The sequence below is a fragment of the Onychomys torridus genome, chromosome 9, assembly GCF_903995425.1.
Source record: "Onychomys torridus chromosome 9, mOncTor1.1, whole genome shotgun sequence".
Classification (NCBI taxonomy): domain Eukaryota; kingdom Metazoa; phylum Chordata; class Mammalia; order Rodentia; family Cricetidae; genus Onychomys; species Onychomys torridus.
The window spans coordinates 51,300,992-51,322,227 of record NC_050451.1 but is presented as its reverse complement, the minus strand read 5'-3'; the positions used below and the strand labels follow the sequence as shown (position 1 = coordinate 51,322,227).

At 44.9% G+C, this 21,236-nt stretch overlaps 1 protein-coding gene across 3 annotated transcripts in view; it reads left to right on the top strand.

Annotated features, from left to right (window-relative positions):
• Positions 1-14,337: 14,337 nt before the first annotated feature.
• Ints6 (integrator complex subunit 6) overlaps positions 14,338-21,236 on the top strand; it is an 81,868-nt gene continuing 74,969 nt past the window's right edge. For 2 of the 3 annotated variants that reach the window (XM_036199050.1, XM_036199048.1), the window contains exons 1-3: positions 14,338-15,049; positions 15,371-15,448; positions 16,346-16,495. In XM_036199050.1, coding sequence (XP_036054943.1) covers positions 14,939-15,049; positions 15,371-15,448; positions 16,346-16,495 — 339 coding nt within the window. In that variant the 5' untranslated portion in view covers positions 14,338-14,938. The remainder of the gene's footprint in view (positions 15,050-15,370; positions 15,449-16,345; positions 16,496-21,236) is intronic. The other variant, XM_036199051.1, reaches the window with a different exon arrangement.

The window sequence follows — 21,236 nt, the reverse complement described above, 5'->3', positions numbered from 1 at the left end:
CCCCATAATAAATACCAAACAAATGTAAAAAGAGAAGAAATCCTGAGAGCTGTCCATTTGTTTAGTTCTCCAGCTACTATTCCGCACCTAGGATGATCCAGGTACAGCACGTGATCCCGTGACCTCAGCTCTCCCAGGCTCTTTGTCTTCCTCGGCCAAAAACTACCCTTCCCAGACTCCCTTGCAAGTGGAAGAAGCCATGCACACAGCTGGCGCTCAGACCCAGGAGGAAATTAACAAGGGAAGGTCCAGAAACTGAATTTTAGGGAGGCAGCTTGCATCTTTTTATTCTTTCCATCACTTTTACCAAAGCAAACTTAGAGAACTAACTCTGGACAGAGAAGCCCATGTGGAGACTAGCTGAACAAGAAAGTAGAGGATTAATGCTCCTGATGACGCCATGGAACAAGAGTGGAGGCATGGAGCGCTGCCCCTCTGACACACATTGGAAAAATAACCCGTTTTTCAGGTTTCTTGTTTATCAGTGAACTCTCAACTGCTTCACCTGGGAGAAAATGTTGACCTTTAGTATCTGGCAAGAGACAGGCAGGACAGGATAACTGATACATAGATACCAGAATAGCTTCTGATATGAGTTCTTAAGGCTTCCCAAACAAGCTAAAGAGCTTTATAAACTTTTTTTTTTTTTTTTTTTTTTTTGGTATTTTTGAAACAGGGTTTCTCTGTGTGGTTTTGGTGCCTATCCTGGATCTTGCTCTGTAGACCAGGCTGGCCTCAAACTCACAGAGATCTGCCTGGCTCTGCCTCCTGAGTACAGGGATTAAAGGCATGCGCCACATTCTTTTTTTTTTTTTTTTTTTTTCAATTTCTTTAAAAAATTTTTTAGATACTGCCTCATTGTGTATGTAGCCCTAGCTGGCCTAGAAGACTGGGCTAACCTTGAATTTAGTGATTCATCTGCTTCTGCCTTTCAAGTGCTGGGATTAAACATGTGCACCACCACACTTATCCACTTCTCTCAATTTTATTTCAGTACATTTTTATTTTAGGAGAGTTTCTTTAAATCTAGTTAATCTTCAGTTTACTCACCTGTTTAGATTTTTCAAATTCATTTATTTCTTTTGGTTCTGGGGCTGTAACCTAGGGAACTGCATGTACTAAGGAAGCATTCTGACACCGAATCCCACTTCTAGCCCTAAATCATCTTTGGTGTTCTAGATAATTCCTAAGATTCTTTATAGAGATTATTAAGACATTATATACATTGACATGTAGTAAAACAACAACAGTGATGATAGCCTGGCCCTCACATGTTTAAATCCTGATGACTCAGGAATATTTGTGACCCACAAGTATCCATGAGACAGGTTATTACGTAAGAGCATCAGAACTCCCAAGACTTAGAGCGACAGTCTAAGCAGACAGCGTCACATGACAGGGACGGAGTCACAGGAGGATGTGGGCTCCAGCTTTTCATTTTGTTTTTTGAGACAGGTTATGCTGTTATAGGAAGAGAGCCGAAAAGTACTCTTCTCTTACGCCGAGTATCATAAAAAGCTCTCAATACTGATAGGTGATGAGTGTAGGGGAAAGGGGTCACCTAAAGAAACCCACCCTGATCCTGGAGCTCAGAACCAGTGAAAGAAACACAGCTAGATCTGGGTCCTGAACCAGGGAAAGAAACACTCTATCCCTGAACCCAGAACCAAAGAAACATGCCCTGACTCTGAAACCAGTGCCAAAGAAATACACTTTGTCCCTGGAATCAGAGCCAGTGAATGAAATATGCCCTGGCCTTAGAATTAGAGCCAAAAAGCTAAGGAAGGCCAGTGAAAGAAACAGTTTGGCTCTGATGTCAGAGCCATCTCTGCCCCTGACCAACAAAAGTAACCAGCCCCTGAGCAGAAAAAATTAACCAATCCCTGAACAGAACATCTTCTCCCTAGAGAAACTCTGCCCCTAAGAAATCCTATATGAACCACCCTGCCTGTTCGGTTGTGGAGGCAGCCACTCTCCTGGACTCCCCCTTCCCAAATAAATCTCTTTCTCAAAAGAGTCTTGGGTGTGAAGATCTTCATTCACCAGCACAGAGAAGAACCTTGCTAAGACATCCTTTAGGGGACTGGGCAGAAAAAACCTTGCAGAGATGTTCCCTTAAGGGGCGGAGTAAGGTGGAGGCGAGCAGAAGAACCTTGCTGAGACATCTTAAAGGACTGAAAAGGGAGCAGGAAAAGTAACAACTTGTTGCTGGAGACAGAGGAGATAGCTACATTTCTGCAGGGGTTTCCCTTTTAGCAGAGGGAAGCGACATCTCGGGCGGAGAAGAAGCAGAGCTCTGCTGGGAAGCCTCCTTAACCGGGGAAGGGGTTCTGAGCAAAGCTCAGCTGTAACAGCTCTCCAGAAGAGGAGCAGAATTGCTATATCCTGTGGGGATACCATCCCCCACCGCACTCCAACTCAACTCCAGGTATAGCCTGGCTCCCCTGAACAGTCAGGATACCTTTCCTTCCAGAGCTGAGCTGTCCCATTGCAGCTCCAGCTGCCAGAGCTATCCTAGAAGCTCAAGGTGTCGCCTGACTCCCCAAACAGTCAGGGTACCTTCCCCCCAGAGTTGCAACACTCGCTTACAATGGTGGACGGGGAAAGTTAAAACAGAAAATTTAAAATGATAAATGGTCAGCAGTATAGTTCAGTGCAGAGCATGTGCTTAGCATTGGCAACAGTTCTAACCCAAGCACAAGCAGCTAAGTATTTTAAACTTAACCGTGAATGTATTTCATTTACCAGTAAAATATATGTAGGCTTTTTAACTAAATGTTTTTAGGCTTTTGCTTTGGGTTTACATAATACCCAATTATTCACTGTAGTTCCAATCACAAGTTTAACTTACATAAACAAGTGTGGGGAAACTGAGACTGAGTCCACGAGAGTGTGGGTGTGGTGAGAACAGATGGCCTCCCACTTAGAGGAAGTCTATAGTTTGGAGTGCACACCTTGCTGTGGATATGCATTGGAGAATAATGACTATCATTTACCTGGCAAATTAAGTGGCTGTCATGGCATCTCCTATGTGTCCATTGTTAATGACAGACATTTCATGCACTCTTTAAAGATCACAGGCCTTTGGTGAATTGAATATTAGAAAACACACTCCCTCTCCCCTTTACCCTTTATCCTGTCCTGTGCTTAAGAGCAAATTCTTGCCTTCGACGGTATTTTGTTGACTATCTCCCCGTCATCTTCCTCTGATCATGAGTGTCTTTTTGGTTCCAATTCCTTCACTCATCACAGGGCTGGGAGGTCTCTCAGCCGACATTTCCACGTGCGGGTAAACAATAACTAAGGTCACACCCAGCATCTTGCCTCTGGATTCATATCCAAATTCTAGTTCCATTTTGCTTTGCAACCTCAGACATTGATAAATCAATCTCCATTAATTACTTTTTCTCAAAAGGGAAACCTAGCCTACAGTCTGATTGGGTTACAGGAGCAAGCAGAGGCCAGAACAAGTTCTCAGTGGAGTGTCTGTTCTCCCCTTCATGGGGCCATTGCCTGTTAGCTCTTCATCATGTCCAGCCTACAGCTCCGAACACTTGCATCGGTGTTTGCCAACCTCCTAGCTGCTGACCGTTGGCCCTGTGGCATCCGAGCTTAGCAGGAGCCCAGGTGGTCTGCTGCTTCCCCACACTATTTTTAGGGCTTGTTCTGGAACATATTTTTCTCACTGCAGCTCAGACAGCCATTCCATCTCTACCTTCTCAGTCTCCGAATTTGTCACTCAATATATATTAAATGACTACTATATAGGCAGGGTCTATTAGGGGTCTTCAGAGAAACAGAATTGGTGTGAGATATCTACATACATATGAATGAGATGAGGAATTGGCTGAATTCTCAGATCTGCGGTCAGGAAGTAGATGGCACAGTTCCAGCCTGTGCAGAGGCCTGACAAGCATGAGTCAAACACTAGTCCACAGACCAGAAGACTCAAGATTTAAGAGTCACTGTTTCCGTTTGTGTTTGAAAGCAGGAAATGACTGATGTCTCCAGTTTGAAGGCAGCCGGGTACAAGGAATTCTCTCTCTCTCTCTCCCTCTCCCCCCCCCTCCCTCTCTCTCAGCATTTATTAAATTCTAATTGATATTTCTCTGCAAATTACTCCATGTTATTTCTATAATATTGGTTCCAAAGGGAAACATCTGGCCTTTGGTAATCTGTATTTGATTTTCTTCCTTAAAATGTGTAAATTCGGAATATAACACTTCATTTTCTTGAAAGAGACTGGTCTCAATATGCTGCTCAGACTTATCTCAAGCTACTGGATTGAAGTGGTTTTCTGGCCTCGTTTTCCTGAGCTGCTGGGATTAGAGTCATGAGTGGCCATGGCTTCCTTGCCTTTCAAACCTTTTTGTCAGTTATATGTCACTGGGCATGGAGGAAGTATAAACCGGAACTTCTCAGGTGAACAATTTTGCTGTACATCTAAAGAGCCCTTAACATGCACGTAGTAACTCCTCCTTCGAGAAAATTTCTCCAAGAAAAATACCGGAAATGATTGAAGTTATTCCTTCCTCAGATCTAAAGTTGTTTTCACTGTCAGCTTCATGTATTTTTTTTTTTCAAGCCACCACTGCTGCTGGAGTACAGTAACCACCTCCTGATGCTTCTTGTGTCTACTCATCTTTCTGCAATCTGTTCTAACTTAAGAGCTAAAAGGATGCTCTGCTCAGAGTCCTCCAGTGGTTTCCTGGGCCACACGGAGGTGATTCCACTTATCAGCTGTTTGACATGCGCTAGCGTAACAACCTTCCCGTTCCACTCAGACCACCTCTCTCGGGTCCCTCACATATGAAAGCTCCACTCCAAATTTAGGGTTGTTAACATGTTTTCTGCTGTTGTCCATTATATACCCAGCTTGTTGCCTCATTGCTCTTGGGTGGTACCCCAATATCATTTTCTCAGTGGGTCCTTTTGTAAATGTCCCATCTGAAAATACAACCCCCCCCCAAGCTACTACTTCACTGCTTTAATTCAAAAAAAATTATTGTAAGTGTACGGTTGCTTTGCATGCACATACGTACATCACATATATGACAGTGCCAGAGGAGGTCAGAAGAAGGAATTGGATCCCCTAAAACTGGGATTATAGTTGGCTATGAGCCACCATGTGGGTGCTGGGTCTTCTACAAAAGCAGTGCATGCTCTTAACTGCTGAGTCATATTTCTAACTCCTGCTGTATTTTACTTGTTTTTTTTTTTTTTTTTTTTTCAGTTGAGTGTTGTGGTGTGCATTTGAATGTGTGCATGTATGTATTGTTACTTTTTTTTCTGTTATAAACACCATGACCAAAAGCAACTTGGAGATGAAGGGTGTATTTCGTTTTACAGGCTGCAGTCCAAACCTGGGTCCTCTGCAAGAGCAGCCAGTGCTCACAATTGCTGAACCATGCCTCCAGCCTCCTCCACCTTATTTTTTGGATACAGGGTCTCTCACTGAACCTGGAGTTCACTGTTTTGAGTAGACTACCTTGCCAGTGAGTCCCTGGAATCCTTCTTCAGTACTAGTTACAGAATTGTGCCACCATGCCTTACTTTTTACACAGGTCCTGGGGATTTGAACTCAGATCTTTATTCTTGCTTAGCGAGCACTTTACCTGCTAAGCCTTCTCTCCAGCCCCCTGCTGTGTTTTCCCCTGGATCGATATCACTATCTGATATAATGTATAGTATACAGCTTGTAAACGCTTGTCTGCCTCGTCAATGTGGGTAGCTTGTTCACTAATGAATCTCAAACATTCAGAGCAGTAGCTAGTATGTAGAAAGTAGTTATGGAATTATTACATAGATCTTGATAAGGTTGGCTCATTATCCTTCTTAATTGAAGATATAAAGTTATTTTCATATAACCTATTCTGATCACAGTTTCCCTCCTTCATCCCCTAGATCCTCCACACTTCCCACTCCTCCAGCTCCATGCCTTCTCTCTCTAAGAAAATAACAGGCAAATAAAAAAGACAAACAGGAATAAAACAAAATGAACAAACTAACAAACAGAAGAAAATGAAGAAACTAGGAAAGAGCATAAGAAAGGCATACATATGTGCTGGGCTCTGCTGACTCCCCATGGGAGACCTTGATTTGGGGGATGTGGGGATGCGGGGTGACTCGGGAAAGAGGGCTGGGGCGGGTGTAGGTAGAGTTTTCCTGCCTGGCCCACAGTCAGGACAAATCTCTCTTACCTGTCAGTTCCACAGTCGCTCAGACCCAACCAAATAAACACACAGAGACTTATATTGTTTATACACTGTATGACCGTGGCAGGCTTCTTGTTATCTAGTTCTTTTATCTTAAATTAACTCATTTTTATTAATCTATACTTTGCCTATACTGTGGCTCATGGCTTACCAGTACCTTATATCTTTCTTGTCATGACGGCGGCTGGTGCCACCCAACCTTCCACTTCCCACAGTTCTCCTCCTCCTTGTCCCACCTACCCTATCCTTCCTGCCTGGCTACTGGCCAATCAGCACTTTATTTTAACCAATCAGAGCAACACATTTGACATATAGAACATCCCACAGCAGTGGGGGAGGGAGGAGGGAGGAATCTGTGATGGTATGTGGAGTGAGTAGAAAATTTCTTAATAAAGAAAAAAATTCTAAAAAAAGACAGGCATACATAAGCACATCCCCCACACAAACAAAACTTATAAAAACTCCAAATCATAAACCATATTATACAAGCAAAAGATCAGGAAGGTACAAAAAAATTTCCCAAACCAAAATGAGACAAAAAAAAAAAATCTCCAAAAATACCTTTTAGTTCGTTTTGTGTTGGCCATTTACTGCTGGGCATGGGACCCGCCCTAAAGTGTGGTTTGTATGTCCAGTGAGACTCCCTTAGAGAAACTAATTTTCCCTTTGTGAGCAGTTGTTAATTGGAATACTATTGTGTCTGGAAAACACTGTTTCCTTGGTATCATCCATCCCTTCTGGTTCTTAAAATCTTTCTACTTCCTCTTCTGCATAGTGCCCTGAGCCTTGAGGGGAGGGCTTTGATGAAGACATCCCATTTAATATTGAGTTCCAAGGGCTCTCACTCTCTGTACATTGTCCATCTGTGCATCTCTGTGACACCTCCTATCTTCTGCAGGAGCAAGCTTCTCTGATGATGGCCGAGTAGTCAGACACTGATCTATGGGTATAGAGGAATACCCCCTCCCCCACCCCCGACACACATACCTTTTTGTTTTGAAACAGGGTTTCTCTGTGTAACAGCCCTAGGCCTAGCTGTTCAGGAACCAGCTCTGTAGACCAGGCTGGCCTTGAACTCACAGAGATCCATCTGTCTCTGCCTCTCAAGTGCTGGGATTAAAGGCGTGTACCACCACCGCCCAATAAGGAATATCTTTAACAGTGTTTTTATTGCTACGTTCCTTTAGCAGAACAACAGTATTTGGATTTCCTATAGGCTCATGGTCTATCTAGTCTCAGGTTCTTGGCCACCTGGGCAGTGTCAGGCATGGGTTCCATCTCATGGAGTGGGCCTTAAATCCAATCAGAGAGTACTTGGTTACTCCCATAACATTTGTGTCATTATTGCACTAGATCAAAGAGTTTCTCCTCTGGTAGCAGGCAGAGTACCTTCCAGTATCATGAAAACAACCAGTTGGGATAACCCAAGAATGCCATAGGGCCAGTTTACTGAGGCAAACAACTCTGTTACATCTAAGACAGACAGACAGACAGACAGACAGACACACCCAGAGAGCTGCGCCTGGGGTGTCTGGGCTCTCAGATCGAGAAACCTCAGCACCTTGGAAGTTCAGCTTGTTTATTATTTAGAGGTAAACAGGGAGGCAAGGTTAATGCATGCAGCTGAACATGGAGTCAGGGTTATTACACACAGATAAACAAGGGGGCGGGGTTTATGATGTACAGCTGGATCAAGGAGATACATAAGTTAATCTCAGTGGAGCGGCGTCTGCAGGGGAGCCGTCTTCAGAGGGAAGAACGCTGTGCTGGACATTTTCTGTACACACGATCAACATCCACACAATGCAAACGTTTTCCTAAAGTTAAACTCTGATTCTTTGGGTCATCCCCTGACCCTCTACCATTCAAAAAACAAAATTCAAAACGTCTTAGCTGGGCCCATGGGACCTTTCAGGTTCGTGCCCAGTTTCCGTTCTCACCACTCTTCCACGCAGAGGCCCTGGCTCCCCTGCCCTTCTTCTCTCCTCTTCACTAACCCTCACGCGGTCTCCACTTGGCTGCCATGTTATGGGAGTCATCTGTCCATCCGTGGTGCTCACTCTGCTCTCTGCATCTTCTCCCAACACTTACTTTAATAGCTATCACCAATACACAGCGTTTCCCCATCACCACCACGTGCATTTCACTTTAAAATTTCTAAGGTTGGAAACTGACTGACAGTGGCATCTTACAGGGCTGTCTCCAGAAGGCAGTTCTGAATGAGTTGTCCTTCCTGGTGCTTATTCCCAGTGGCATGACCATCGTCAACCCTCTGTTTTCAGTCAACCTGCCATGTAAAGAAGGGATTTTAAGTTGATCGCTGTCTGTGGCACCTATTGGATCAGAAACTCTCAGAACAGACGCCAAGAGTTTAGAAGAAAACACCAGAGATAAGAATGGAGTATTCTTAAAAAAAAAAAAAAAAAAAAAAAAACTCTGCCACTCATGCCCCTGACATTCGTTATTATGGATGATTTCTAAGTGATGAGATACTGTCATAGTGTAACTAGCAGTATTCCTACCCTACTGGCCCAAAATGAAGATTCTTTAAGGTTATTTTATATGGATAGATATTTTGCCTGCATGTGTATCTGTGCATTACATGTGTGCAATGCCCACAGAGGACAGAAGAGGGCACCAGGTCCTGTTGAACTGGAGTTACATATGCTTGTGCACAACATCATGGGTGCTGGAAATTGAACTCAGGTCCGCTGGAAGGGCAGCAAGTGCTCTTAATCCCTGAGCCAACTCTCTAGCCCCCCACCCTAATGATGATTCTTGACAATATAAGATATCCCCAAACTGATGAAATATGGTACATCACCTTGAATTTTCCAAGTAATTCTTTAAAGATAAGCCTTACTATGGCGTGCTCCAGGGCTTCTGAGGACACTGTATCTCATTATTTACCTATTTCCTTTCTGTTGAAATATAAAGTCTCTGAGAGCCTAGCATAGTGCCTGCCACATATTCCACATGCACCTAGTATTAGTTGAGCAAGGCATACTGAGTCAGGCCTGTAGTCCCTTGGGAGACTGAGGCTAGGGGACAAATTTAGAGCCAGCGTGGGTTACAGAGGGAGTTTAAAGCTAGTGTGGGCAAGCTTAGTGAGACTCTGTCTCAAAACAAAAAATGTAAAATATAGATCAGTGATAGAGCTCATGCCTAGCATCTGTAAGGACCTTAGTTCAATCCCCAGTGACACAGACACACACACTGAAAGGATATTTACAGCGTTCATGTTCTTCCATGAGAAAAACTGTCTACTTTGAATAATCCTCAACCTGATAAGTACACCCTAAAGGCTGACCTTGGACCATTTGTGACTTCAACTATATTACTGTAAAACACTGCTTAGCAGAAAGCTGTAATTTCTTTTTACTGGCATTTCTTAAGGACTTACATAATGTGTGCAGCCAAAACTAAGTTTCCTTTTATGTATATTATCTGATTACCTTGTTTTGCATAATTTCCTATCCAATTTTATGCTTGCTACAATTCTTCTTATGTTCTCAACCTCACTATCATGACCTAAAAGGGGGTAAACCAGCAGAGAGCTGAGGAAGTGATAAGACAGTCAAATGCAACTTTTACATTACTTTGGATGAACACTGGGTTCATTTGATTGTTCTAAATTTCTTATAAGAAGACATAAACAATGTCTAAGTTCTCAAAGGCAAAACGAGGCAAGAGTTCACCAAAGTTAACTGTGGGGAGCCAATGAGTTCAACTTCCTTACACAGATGAGTTACAGGTGTGTAAGCCTCCCATCTTGTCTTCCCGGGATTATATATACTCTAGCCCTTCCCTCAGGCCAAGTGCAATTAAAACAGAGTTGGGTACAACAGGTAGTAGAGCAGCTGGACAGTCAGGTGAGAATATCATGCCTTCTCTGTCCCTCTGTCCTGGGCTGTAAACCCTAGACAAGCCCAGCTGGGATGATCTGCAAGGGAGTGCAGCTGAATGCCCAAACTGGGGGTTACTTGGCTCAGAGGACAGTCACTCATGACAATGGCACATCCAGATATCAAAAGTCAAGTCAGTGGCACATAGTTATTTTAAAATTGTTACCTTGCTTGTTGGTTTAAAGTGATTTGAAAGGGTTCTGTTTGGGTTTCATGAAAGAATATAACTCACCAGTTTTGTTTTGTTTTTTTTTTTTCAGGATACGTCTTTTTTTTTTCTTCCATTTTTCTTTATTAAGAAATTTTCTGCTCATTCTACATACCACCCACAGATCCCACTTCCTCCCTCCTCCCATCTCCCAGCCCTCCCTCCCAAGCCATCCCACATGCCCACGTCCCCCAAATCAAGATCTCCTGTGGGGAGTCAGCAGAGCCTGGCACACTGAGCCTAGGCAGGTCCAAGCCACTCCCCACTGCACCAAGGCTGTGGCGCAAGGCGCCACACCGCAGGCACTGGACTCCCAAGAGCCTGCCCATGCACCAGTTCTTCATTCTGATGGAACAGTTCCACTTAAACGTTTTGGTTAAGTCAGAGTCAGCACACTGTCAGTTTTCCATATAGTTATTCTCTTTGAAAGTGGAGCAAAGACTTCCTATTTAAAAAAAAAAAAAAATTGCTTTTATGTTTGTGAGTGTTCTGCTTGTATTGTGTATGTGCCTGGTGCTCACGGAGGCCAGAAAAGGATGATGAATTGCCTGGAACTGGAGTTATAGACAATTGTGAGCTGCCATATCGGTGCTGGGAATCGAACCCTGGTCCACGGTAAAGGCAAGTGCTCTTAGCCACTGCGCCACCTCACTGGCTCCTGGATGCACTGCTTTAAAAACACCGGCAAAGACTCTCCTCTCCCATGGTGGCTCTAACTAGTGCCTCCCAGGAACAGCTTTCTCAAGGTTCGGCGCAGCCCTTGCAGACACCGTCCTCTGGCACCTTAGCAACAAGAGCTATTTCTTCAGGTGAATTTTAGGAAATACTCGGTTTGAGTTCAGGGACCACGTTTTAGGAAAGTAAGCCTGGATATAGGTAGATGTCTTCAAGAACCCCAAGAAGGAAATGAACGAAGGAGAGATTCGCCGTGCTCATCTCTTGTTTACTTCAGGGCCAAAGCTCGTGGAGGAACGGTAGGTGCTCTACCAGAGCTATTGTGTTCTTGTTCTGTCTCTCTCTCTCTCTCTTTGCCAAATAAAGTTGAAGTTAGACACATGTCACAAATCCACTATGCAGATTGGTGATCACATTTAGCATTGTTTCCCTTATTTTTTTTAAACAAGTGAAGTAATGGTAAGGGTGTGTGAAAAACACTACCAGATGCCAGATATATATAATTCCTGTACATTAAACATGTAGTATTGTGCATGTGCATGATGTATATGGGAGGGGTGTCCACCACATAAGTGTGAAGATCAGAGGACAACCTCATGGGGTCAGTTTTCTTCTGCCGTGTGTGTTATGAGAATCAGATTGAAATCGCCAGGCTTATGAGGCAAGTGTCTTTACCTCCTGTGCCCTCTTGCCAGCTCTAAATATGGAGTTATTAATCAGCACTATTAAGATTCAGCTGGATAAATTTTAAAAATATGAAGACCAGGGTCTATCCCAATTCTAATTTAATTTTATTATTGAACTTGATGTATGTGATGCACATGGGCAACATCAAGCATGTGGAGGTCATAGGGCAATTTTGTGGAGTATGAGCTCTCTGACCTTTAAGTGGGTTCCAGGGAGCAAAGGCAAGTCACTAGGAGGCAAGTGCTTTTAGTCTCTCAGCTGTCTTGCTCATGCCCATCCTAATTCCGTTGAATTGTCTTTCTCTGGGTATGGACTCTGGGGCATTAGGTGTGAAAGCTCTATAGGCTATGCTGATGTGTAAACCTTGGCTGCGATTTAAACTGCTTTTAAACCATCATCAACCAATGATGAAATTGTGAACCGGAGTCACTTCAGAATAAAGGTGGCCCACTTCACCATTTTGTCTTAGGACTGATTGTGACCGTTTCCTGGTTTCTGACTGTGTATCTATTGCCTCTCTTTTTCCTGTTCAGCTTGATGGCCTTGTCATTTAGAACTTCCGGGCTGAAAACCTGATCTTTGGTCCCCAGTGCCATCACAAGCAAGGGTTCTGGCTATTTGCTTCAGGTTAGTTCTTTGGACTTGGCTCCCCTCATCTTGAATCTGCCTCCACCACACACCTCCAGGACAAGCCTGGAGGCTAGTAGGACAGCCTGTCCACAGCACTGGGTCAGGGAGGAACCGCCATGGGTCTACTGGAAAGGAATTTCAAATAACTGTACAAGCTGCAGTGTTACATCAGCAGGCTCCTTTGATTTCCTGCAAACAGGGTTTTGTTTTCGTACCTCCCAACACAACTGACCTAATATAGAGTAGGAAAATCCTCTCTGGACTAAAGATGTTCTGTTATCTGGGCCTGGCTATCAGCAATGCTGTTCTACCTTCCTCCATTTTTAGTGGCCTGTTCTTGTTTTTTTTCTTCCTCTTCTCCCTTCTTTTCACCAGCAACCGCTGCTTCTTTAACTCATACAGGACTCATATTATTCCACAATACACAGCAAAGACATTCTTACGGCTCTAAAGGAGTCTGTTTTCAGACAGGTAGGACCCCCACACACCTGAAAGGCCTGGTAAAAAGAAAAACAGCATGGCTGTGAAGACAACTTGTCATCGATCCCTCATTAGGATCTAGACTCTCAAGAAGTGCTAAACACAAACCTTGGAAACTACTATCACCTCCAGTTGGACAGGTTTCTTTTTCTTCCCAAATCATGGTAATCATTTTCTGATTTTCAATGTCTTTATATTTTCTTACACTACCACAAACTCTGAAGTCAAGGTCCTCATTTTTTCATATATTAATTCCCACCAGCCCTAGGCATAACATAGTCTGCAGCAAATACTGGCTGTTGGCTCATCATTTTTTATAGTCTTAACCTCTAACAATCTCATGCCTCTCCCATGGTTCATTCCCACAAAACAGTACACTACAATTTATTGTTGATAAATTAAAAACTTTTTTCCCTTGAAATATTAGGAAAAGCTCAAACAACAAAGGCAGATATTTAAAAAAAAAAAAAAAAAAGTGCCACAAGCATGCCACTTAGTTGCCCAGCAGCCCAGAATCTCAGCATAGAGAAAATCCGGAAATGCAGGGCCGGTGGGAGAGGCCCTATAAATACCTACAGTCTAACAAGGCCTCTATGTCCCAAATTCAACTTGTCTATCAGGCAGCGTCTTGCAGTTTTCCAACTACATTTGAGAACAATCCTTCGGACTCGCGGGCGCAGACCGAAGACTTCAGGTAATGTGACATGGGCAGAGAAATGTTTTCGGACACAATACTGGCAGGGACTGAAAGGCGGCTTTCCGGGAAACCTATTCTCTGGGTCACCTGCGCAACGTGGTCATCCTTTCCATTTTAAAACGCGGGCGGTGGATTAGGACTTGGCAAGCCCCTTTTCCTTTCGGAACCTAGGCGAGTGCCCTACACGAGTTGAAGGGGTAACTTGGTTGGGGAGGGCAGCCGTTCTCCTCGTCCACACGAGTTCCCCTTCGTGTTTTTGCAGGGTTGGGTGAGGCACTCCAGGCAGGACCGCCTGCCTGTTCCGTGGGTCCCTCCGATCGGCGGCAGCCGCAGCCGAACGACCGGCGGGGATTAGTACCAGGTCATAAACAACCTTCCACTTCCCCCTCCCCCGCCCGGGTCGTCCCTGCTACCGCCGCGTGGGCCTGCACGGACCCCTCTCCCTCGCCAGTTCCCCTCTTCTTCTCAGCCCTGCACTCTCAAATCACGACGCAGAGCCCTCGCCCACAGGCCGAGGGCGGCTTCCACTTCCCTTCTCCCGACCCTGTCACCGAGCACAGCCCAAAAGGCCGGCCGCCCTGACACGCACGCCTACAGCCGCGGCCGCCCTGCGCCCGCCAACCCAGTCCCCGCCCCCACCCGCGGTGCTTCCGCGGCCTGTCCCCGCCCCTTCCCGGAGCCCGCCTCCCGGGCCGCCGGCCCCCGGGCCGCCCCTGGCGCTGGCTCGAGCGCGCACCCGGGGCCCCGCCTCCGCGCGTGCTCAATAACTGTCCTCTAAGTCGGCCTCCAAGCTTCCCCCGCCCCGCTGCTGTTTGAATATGCTAATAAGGCTCCGAGGACCAGCCAGTAGAACGGCGGGCCTCTGCGTCACGTGACGCGGGTACGTGTCAGGGGCGGGGCCTACGTAGCCCCTGCCCGAGTTAAAACCGGAGAGTGAGAGAGAAAAGCGCTTCAGTAGCGAGAGGGGCTGAGAAAGTGGTGACACCGCTGGGGTGCGGAGGGAGTCCCTGAAACTTCTCCCAACAGCCCCAGGGCCCATCTCCCCTCAGCCCACTCCCCTCTTCGCCAGGTCCCTGGTCCCCACTCCCTGCACTGGGGGTGGGGTGGGGAACTGGGCCCGTCTCCCGCGGGGACACACACAGGGGCCGGGAGTGGGGACGGGACCCCCCAGGCAGCGGGGGACGGACGGACACAGACGTCCGTGCGGCCGCCCCAGCGGGGCAGACGGGCCGGAGGCGGGGGTACGACCGGGAGGACCCGGGCTGGGGAGTTTCCTCTCAACTATCGGGGGAGAAACTCCCCACAGCCGGTGTTTTCCTCCCGGGGGCCGCGTTCCCCGCCCCGCGTAGCGGCGGTTGCCGCCGCCGCCGCCGCCGCCGCCGGTGCCTCCACCTCTGCCATCTCTTCACCACCTCGGGCCCCGGTGTCCCCGGCCAGCACTATGCCCATCTTACTGTTCCTGATAGACACGTCTGCCTCTATGAACCAGCGCAGCCATCTGGGCACCACCTACCTGGACACGGCCAAAGGCGCGGTAGAGACCTTCATGAAGGTACCGACTGACCGAGCCCCGGCGGCGACCCCGACCCGGTGGCCCGCGGGGGGTTAGGGCGGGGGGCGGCGGGGCCACTGCGGGCGCCGCGGGGACCCCCTCCCCCACCGCGCGGGCGGGCGGGCGGGCGAGCGGGCGGGCGCTGGGAGCGGGCTCCGCCGGGCCTGGCCCATGTGGGGCTCGTGTGGGTGCGGGGGGGATTCGGCGGAGGGGCGGCCCTGCGTGTGCGGTGCCATGGGGGCGGCCGGGGGACCCTTCTGCGACTGGTAACCTCGCCTCTGTGCTTCCCTCTCTCCTTCCTGTCCCCACCCTGGCCCGCAGCTCCGTGCCCGGGACCCTGCCAGCAGAGGAGACAGGTATATGCTGGTCACTTTCGAAGAGCCGCCCTATGCTATCAAGGTAACAGCCCTCGCCCTCCTCCCCCCTGCCTCCCTCCCTCCCTCCCTCCCTGCCTGCCTGCCCTGCTCCTTCCTCGCTCGCCCTCCCCGCCCCCCTTCTCCATTATGCTCCCCTCCCCCACCGCGGCTCCCGCCTCCAGGTCCCGAACCCCTGCCGCCTCCCACCCCTCCCCGGCCCGGGAGCGCCGGCGCGGTGGTGGCAGTTTGTGGCCCGCCGCCACCGCCGTCCCCTCCGGGTCCGGCTCGGCCTGGCGGCGGCGGCGCTACGATCAACATGGCCGACATTTCCCCTCCGCGGCGTGAGCGGCAGCAATGAACTGTGGGGGATATTTATTCAAGTTAGCCCGAGTGACAGCCGGGCCCAGCCTTGCCTAAGCCCGGGTTTGCATTCGAAGGCAATCAGCCGAGCTGGCTGGGAAAGCCAGGAAGGGTGGGGGTTCGGTTGGGGGGGGGGGGGCTTCGAGACTTGGTCATCCCAGAGTGGACACTAGGAAGGCCACCGATTGGTGGGACGGCTGTGGTCCACTTAAGAAGTCCTGCTGCCATCTGCCTTCCACTCGTACCTTCGCAACACCCACCACCCCTTACGCACCGTTTTTGCGGGATGTTATGTTAGCAAATGTCCCAGGGAAGTTATTGAAGTGTTAAGACTGTGGTTACTTACCAGAAGGCGGAGGGCAGGCAGGTTCGTTCTTGGCCACCTTTGGAACGGTTTCCTTTCCTCACCAGAGACAACGGTTATAGCGTGTCACCCAAGCCGTATCAACCGAAAGCGAAGTTAACAAACCCCAAGTGGCATACCTGCTTGGTGGACATCACATTATGATCGGTGTCCATGGGTGCTCGTGGCTTCCAATGATGAAAAAAAAAAAAAAAATTCTCACATCTTTCTTTTCAGGCTGGATGGAAGGAAAATCATGCAACGTTTATGAACGAACTGAAAAACCTTCAGGCAGAAGGACTTACGACCCTTGGCCAGTCCCTAAGGACAGCTTTTGATTTGTTAAATTTAAATAGATTAGTGACTGGCATAGACAACTATGGGCAGGTAGGTTGACCACTAAGGTAGAAAAGAGTTGTTTTTATTTACGTGTGTGAAAACACAATCCAGTCAAAACATATGCAACGTGGAATGGAAGTACAAAACATGACGGGGTTGAAATACAGTGTGCACACAGTTCTAAACACCTAAGGTGTATGATTTTTATATCCCTATTTCCCCCTTCTAAATGTATTTATATTCAGAGTTTGGATTTAAGTTCTTGGCTAGAAAGTTGACATGAATTTGGTTTCAGTCCCTCAAAAGTTCATAAAAGACATAAAAGGGAAGATACACACCAGTCTGAAGCTCCGTTACCTGTAGGCACATATGCAACTCTTGCAATGGATCACAGCTGTTGGTTGACGTGGGAGTTGCTTCTATATTAGTAAAGACATTAGAGGAAATGACTGTTTAGGATCTATCCTAACCCACATTGTATACTTGGAAAGGTAAGACTTGTCAGGAGTGCAGTAATTGGTTGACTACATTCAGATGTCTCTTGAAGCATATACTATTAGAAGTTACTGCAAGGAAGTCTGAAATTAATGGCAGATTCAGAATTCTTAAAGTTTAAAATTTCCAAACCCTTGGGAAAATGCTTTCTGTGAAACATGAAAGTTTGCCTGTCTTCCTGAACCTTCCCAAAGTCCCTCTCATCTGTGAGGATGAGCAAGAGCTTTAAATCAAAACAGTCATTCACTAAAGAAATGTGAGGTGATCCATTATAAATATTGCTATCCTAGAAATACAAGCTGCCAAAGAATATGTAGTGCTACCACACAAGGAGCAATATCACACCCAAGGAATTCCGTATGCAAAGCACTATTACCATAAGGCTACATTTAGGAATATATATTGTATACTTTGCCCAAGTTCCATAATGCCCAGTTGTCATGAATTTTGAACATTTCAGGGCAGTTCTTCCTGTGACTTCACAAGCTAGCTATGTGCCTCATTTGGGGGATAACGTTGAAACATTTAACCATCTTTAGAAATGGTTGGATTTAGTCCTCAAGCATTTAAAGTATGCATTACATACATATAAACTAGACTTCCCTGAAAAGCTTTTCCATCCTTTAATTAGCAAATATTTAACACATTATTTATTTATTTTTTTGCTGCTCCTTTGCCACTTGGCCTGTCTCTGTAAGAGCGTCTTACTCCTTTGTTGTATGTAGTGCTATTTTCTACTATCGTTTACGATTTTAATCAAACTTTGCCGAGTTAAAGACACATTTGAAACTTGCTATTAAGTTCCTTTATTTTGTTGTCAGGTTATGTGTTATAGAGCTATCAATTTCCTGTTTTTCTGTGTGACATTTCATAAGAGGGAAGGGCATTTGGATATATCCACCTTCAACTACATACTTAAAACATAGGAAGAAGTCCTTTAGGAGAGATCCAGGGCACTTGTGTACTTACTCTCTAGGAAGTTTAAAGTTGAAGGCAGAGCTTTTGTGTTTTGAGATGTTCTTACTGACCAGGGTTTATTAATTTGCAACAAGGAAGGATAATACCTCTCAGTCATTTTTGTGAATCAGCTAAGATTCAGGAAGCAATGTTAATCCTGAATTTGCACATAGTGAAACTAGCTTTAAAATAATTAAGATGCTACAATTTCTCAATAAATGGAAAATTTTTGAGTAAATTTTATTTGGAAGAAGACATGCTTCTGGATTTTTCATCATAAAACCATTTTTCTTCACTTAAATATTCTATAATTCCTATTTATACAAAAGTTACCAGAATTTTGGATGATTGAAAATTTAAGTATCATTTCGATATTTGGAAAAGAACTTCGTAGGATCTCTAACCTTAATATTTTTGTACGTTAAGTATTTCATACTGAATAATAGGAATACTGGATATAGTCTCAGTAGTTGAAGGAAATGAGAAAAGGTGGGTTAGCTGGAAGACATGTTAGTTTTATAGACCATCTATACATCTTAATATAGTTTTATTTTCATATATATATTTCTTATATTTATTTCTTATATATGAAAAAATTACTTTCCTAAATATGGGTTAAATGTACATGTATTTATTGGTATATTTACATAAATAACCTTTTCCTGTATACATACAGATTCATAGATGATTTTATATAATCAATTGCAAGAACACTAGTTTCCATATTGCCTTTATTAATTTGGCATTCTTAATTAGTTAGGATACTTAAAATTGTAAGGTTAAAATAGCTGAGCAGAAAATATTCTTAAATGGTTTTCTCAAGCACCTTTGGATATTCCACTAACAAATTGCCTATGTAGAAGATCCTCTTAAATATTTGGTGACCAGTACTATTTGGTGGTATTTCTACAGTTGTAGATGAGTGTGAACCATGAGTGGGAACCTTCAGTCATCCTTTATCTTTAAAAGCAGCATCTTAGCCAGGCGGTGGTGGCCCACGCCTTTAATCCCAGCACTCAGGAGGAGGCAGAGGCAGGCAGATCTCTGTGAGTTTGAGGCCAGCCTGGACTCTAAAGCGAGTTCCAGGAATGGTGCAAAGCTACACAGAGAAACCCTGTCTCAAAACCAAAAGAAAAAAAACCAAACCAAACCAAACCAGACCCCCCCCCCCCCCGCAAAACCCAGCATCTTATTAAATTGCTTATTGCAGATAAATTTGAAAGTTTTCGTCTACATGTTAATAGTTTCAAAATTATGTTGATCCTTTGAGAATCTGAAAATAAGCTCAAGTAGATACAATTAGGAATGTAGACACATTGCAAAGTTTTATTATATAGATTGACATGTTTTTATATTGTGTTTTTTTTCTTCAATATTTGTAGCATTTTTTAAAAAAAGATTTATTATGTATAGTGTTCTATCTGCATTAATGCCTTCCTGCAGACCAGAAGAGGGCGCCAGATCTCATTACAGATGGTTGTGAGCCACCATGTGGTTACTGGAAATGGAACTCAGGACCTCTGGAAAAGCAGCAGCCAGTGTGGGTTTTTTTTTTTTTTTTTTTGGTTTTTCGAGACAGGGTTTCTCTGTGTAGCTTTGCACCTTTCCTGGAACTCGCTTTGGAGACTAGGCTGGCCTCGAACTCACAAAGATCTGCCTGCCTCTGCCTTCCAAGTGCTGGGATTACAGGCGTGCGCCACCAATCCCTGGCACAGCCAGCAGCCAGTGTTCTTAACCGCTGAGCCATCTCTGCAGCCCAGCATTTTTTTTTTTTCCTTTTTCTTTTTTTTTTCTTTTTTTAAAGTTAGGTTTAGGGGCTGAATCTGAGTCTGGCCTGCACATCATGATTGTTTCCATTGGCTGACTCTATTTCATTCTTCAGTATAGTAGCAGTGATTGGATTGTTTAGAATGGTGCCTGACCCACTGTGCATTTTAAAAAGAAAAATATTTATTGCTTTGAGGATTTTAAATGAGAGTAGTTACGCCATTTGACAATGATGGTTTTGGTGTGAGATGAGTTGGATGTTCTGTTTTTTGAGCTGGCCTCATTATAGCTATTGCTAGCCTGGAACTCACTGTATAGACTGACCAGCCTTGAACTTCTGAGTGTTGGGATTATAAGGCTGCACCACCATGCCTGACCAGGCTTTTCTTCTAATACTAATTAGTGAATTAGTAAAAAGGTGGTTCTTATTTGAGTTTTTGGTTTTTCTTTCCCCTTAGATTATCAGCAAGTTCTTCAGTATTTATTAAGATATTAATAACCTTTTCAAGTGAAAGGAGATTATTAAACTTGCCTGTATACTGCATATACTACAGTGCTGAAATGTGACCTGAAACAATAGTGAATAGTTAGTCTTTGTGTGGTGTTGGATATGAAACCCAGATCCTTGTGCATGCTAGACAAAGGTGCTGCTACAGAGGTACACCCTTTGTCAGTCGACACTGTTGTAAAAATTGTAAGTCCCATAATTAAAATAAGTTTCATTTAAAAAGATTTAATGACATTTGTGTGTGGGGAGGTATAGCATGCCATAGTGCATGTGTGAAATAGAGGATAACTTGTGAGAGTGGTTCTCCTCCCACCACGCTGGTCCTGTGCTCAAATTCAGGTTCTTAGGTTTGGCGGTGCGCGCCTTTCTTTGCTGAGTCATCTTTCCATCCATAAGTCCCTTATTTAAAAAAAAAATTAAGATGTAGAAAACAAAATTTTCCATCTTCATCATTTTTAAGTGTGCAGTTCTGTGGTATTAGGTATATTCACATTTTTATAAAAGCAGTACCTAGAAAATTAAAACTTTACCTATTAATAACTCAAATTCCCTATATTCCCTTGAGGATGCTTTTTCTATTTCCTGCTTTTTTTTTTTTTTTTTTTTTTATAATAGTTACACTACTGTGTATTCCTTATCACACAACATAGATGAACCCTCCATCTGTGGGCTTGCTTATCCATGGATTCAGCCAACCACAGATCAGAACTATCTGAACAAATCCTGCATCTGTACTGACTTGTTTCTATGTCACTGTCCACTAAATACAACTCTTTACATAGCATTAAGATTACATTAGGTAGGACTAGAGAGATGGCTCAGAGGTTAAGAGCTGGTTGCTCTTTCAGAGGTCCTGAGTTCAATTCCCAGCAACCACATGGTGGCTCACAGCCATCTGTAATGGGATACGGTGCCCCCTTCAGGCATGCAGGCAGAACAATACTGTATACATAATAAATAAATCTTTTTAAAAAAGATTGCATTAGGTATTTTAAATAACATAGAGATGATGTAAAAAGTATGTAAGAGGTTATGTGTAGGTTATAGAGAAACACTATATAG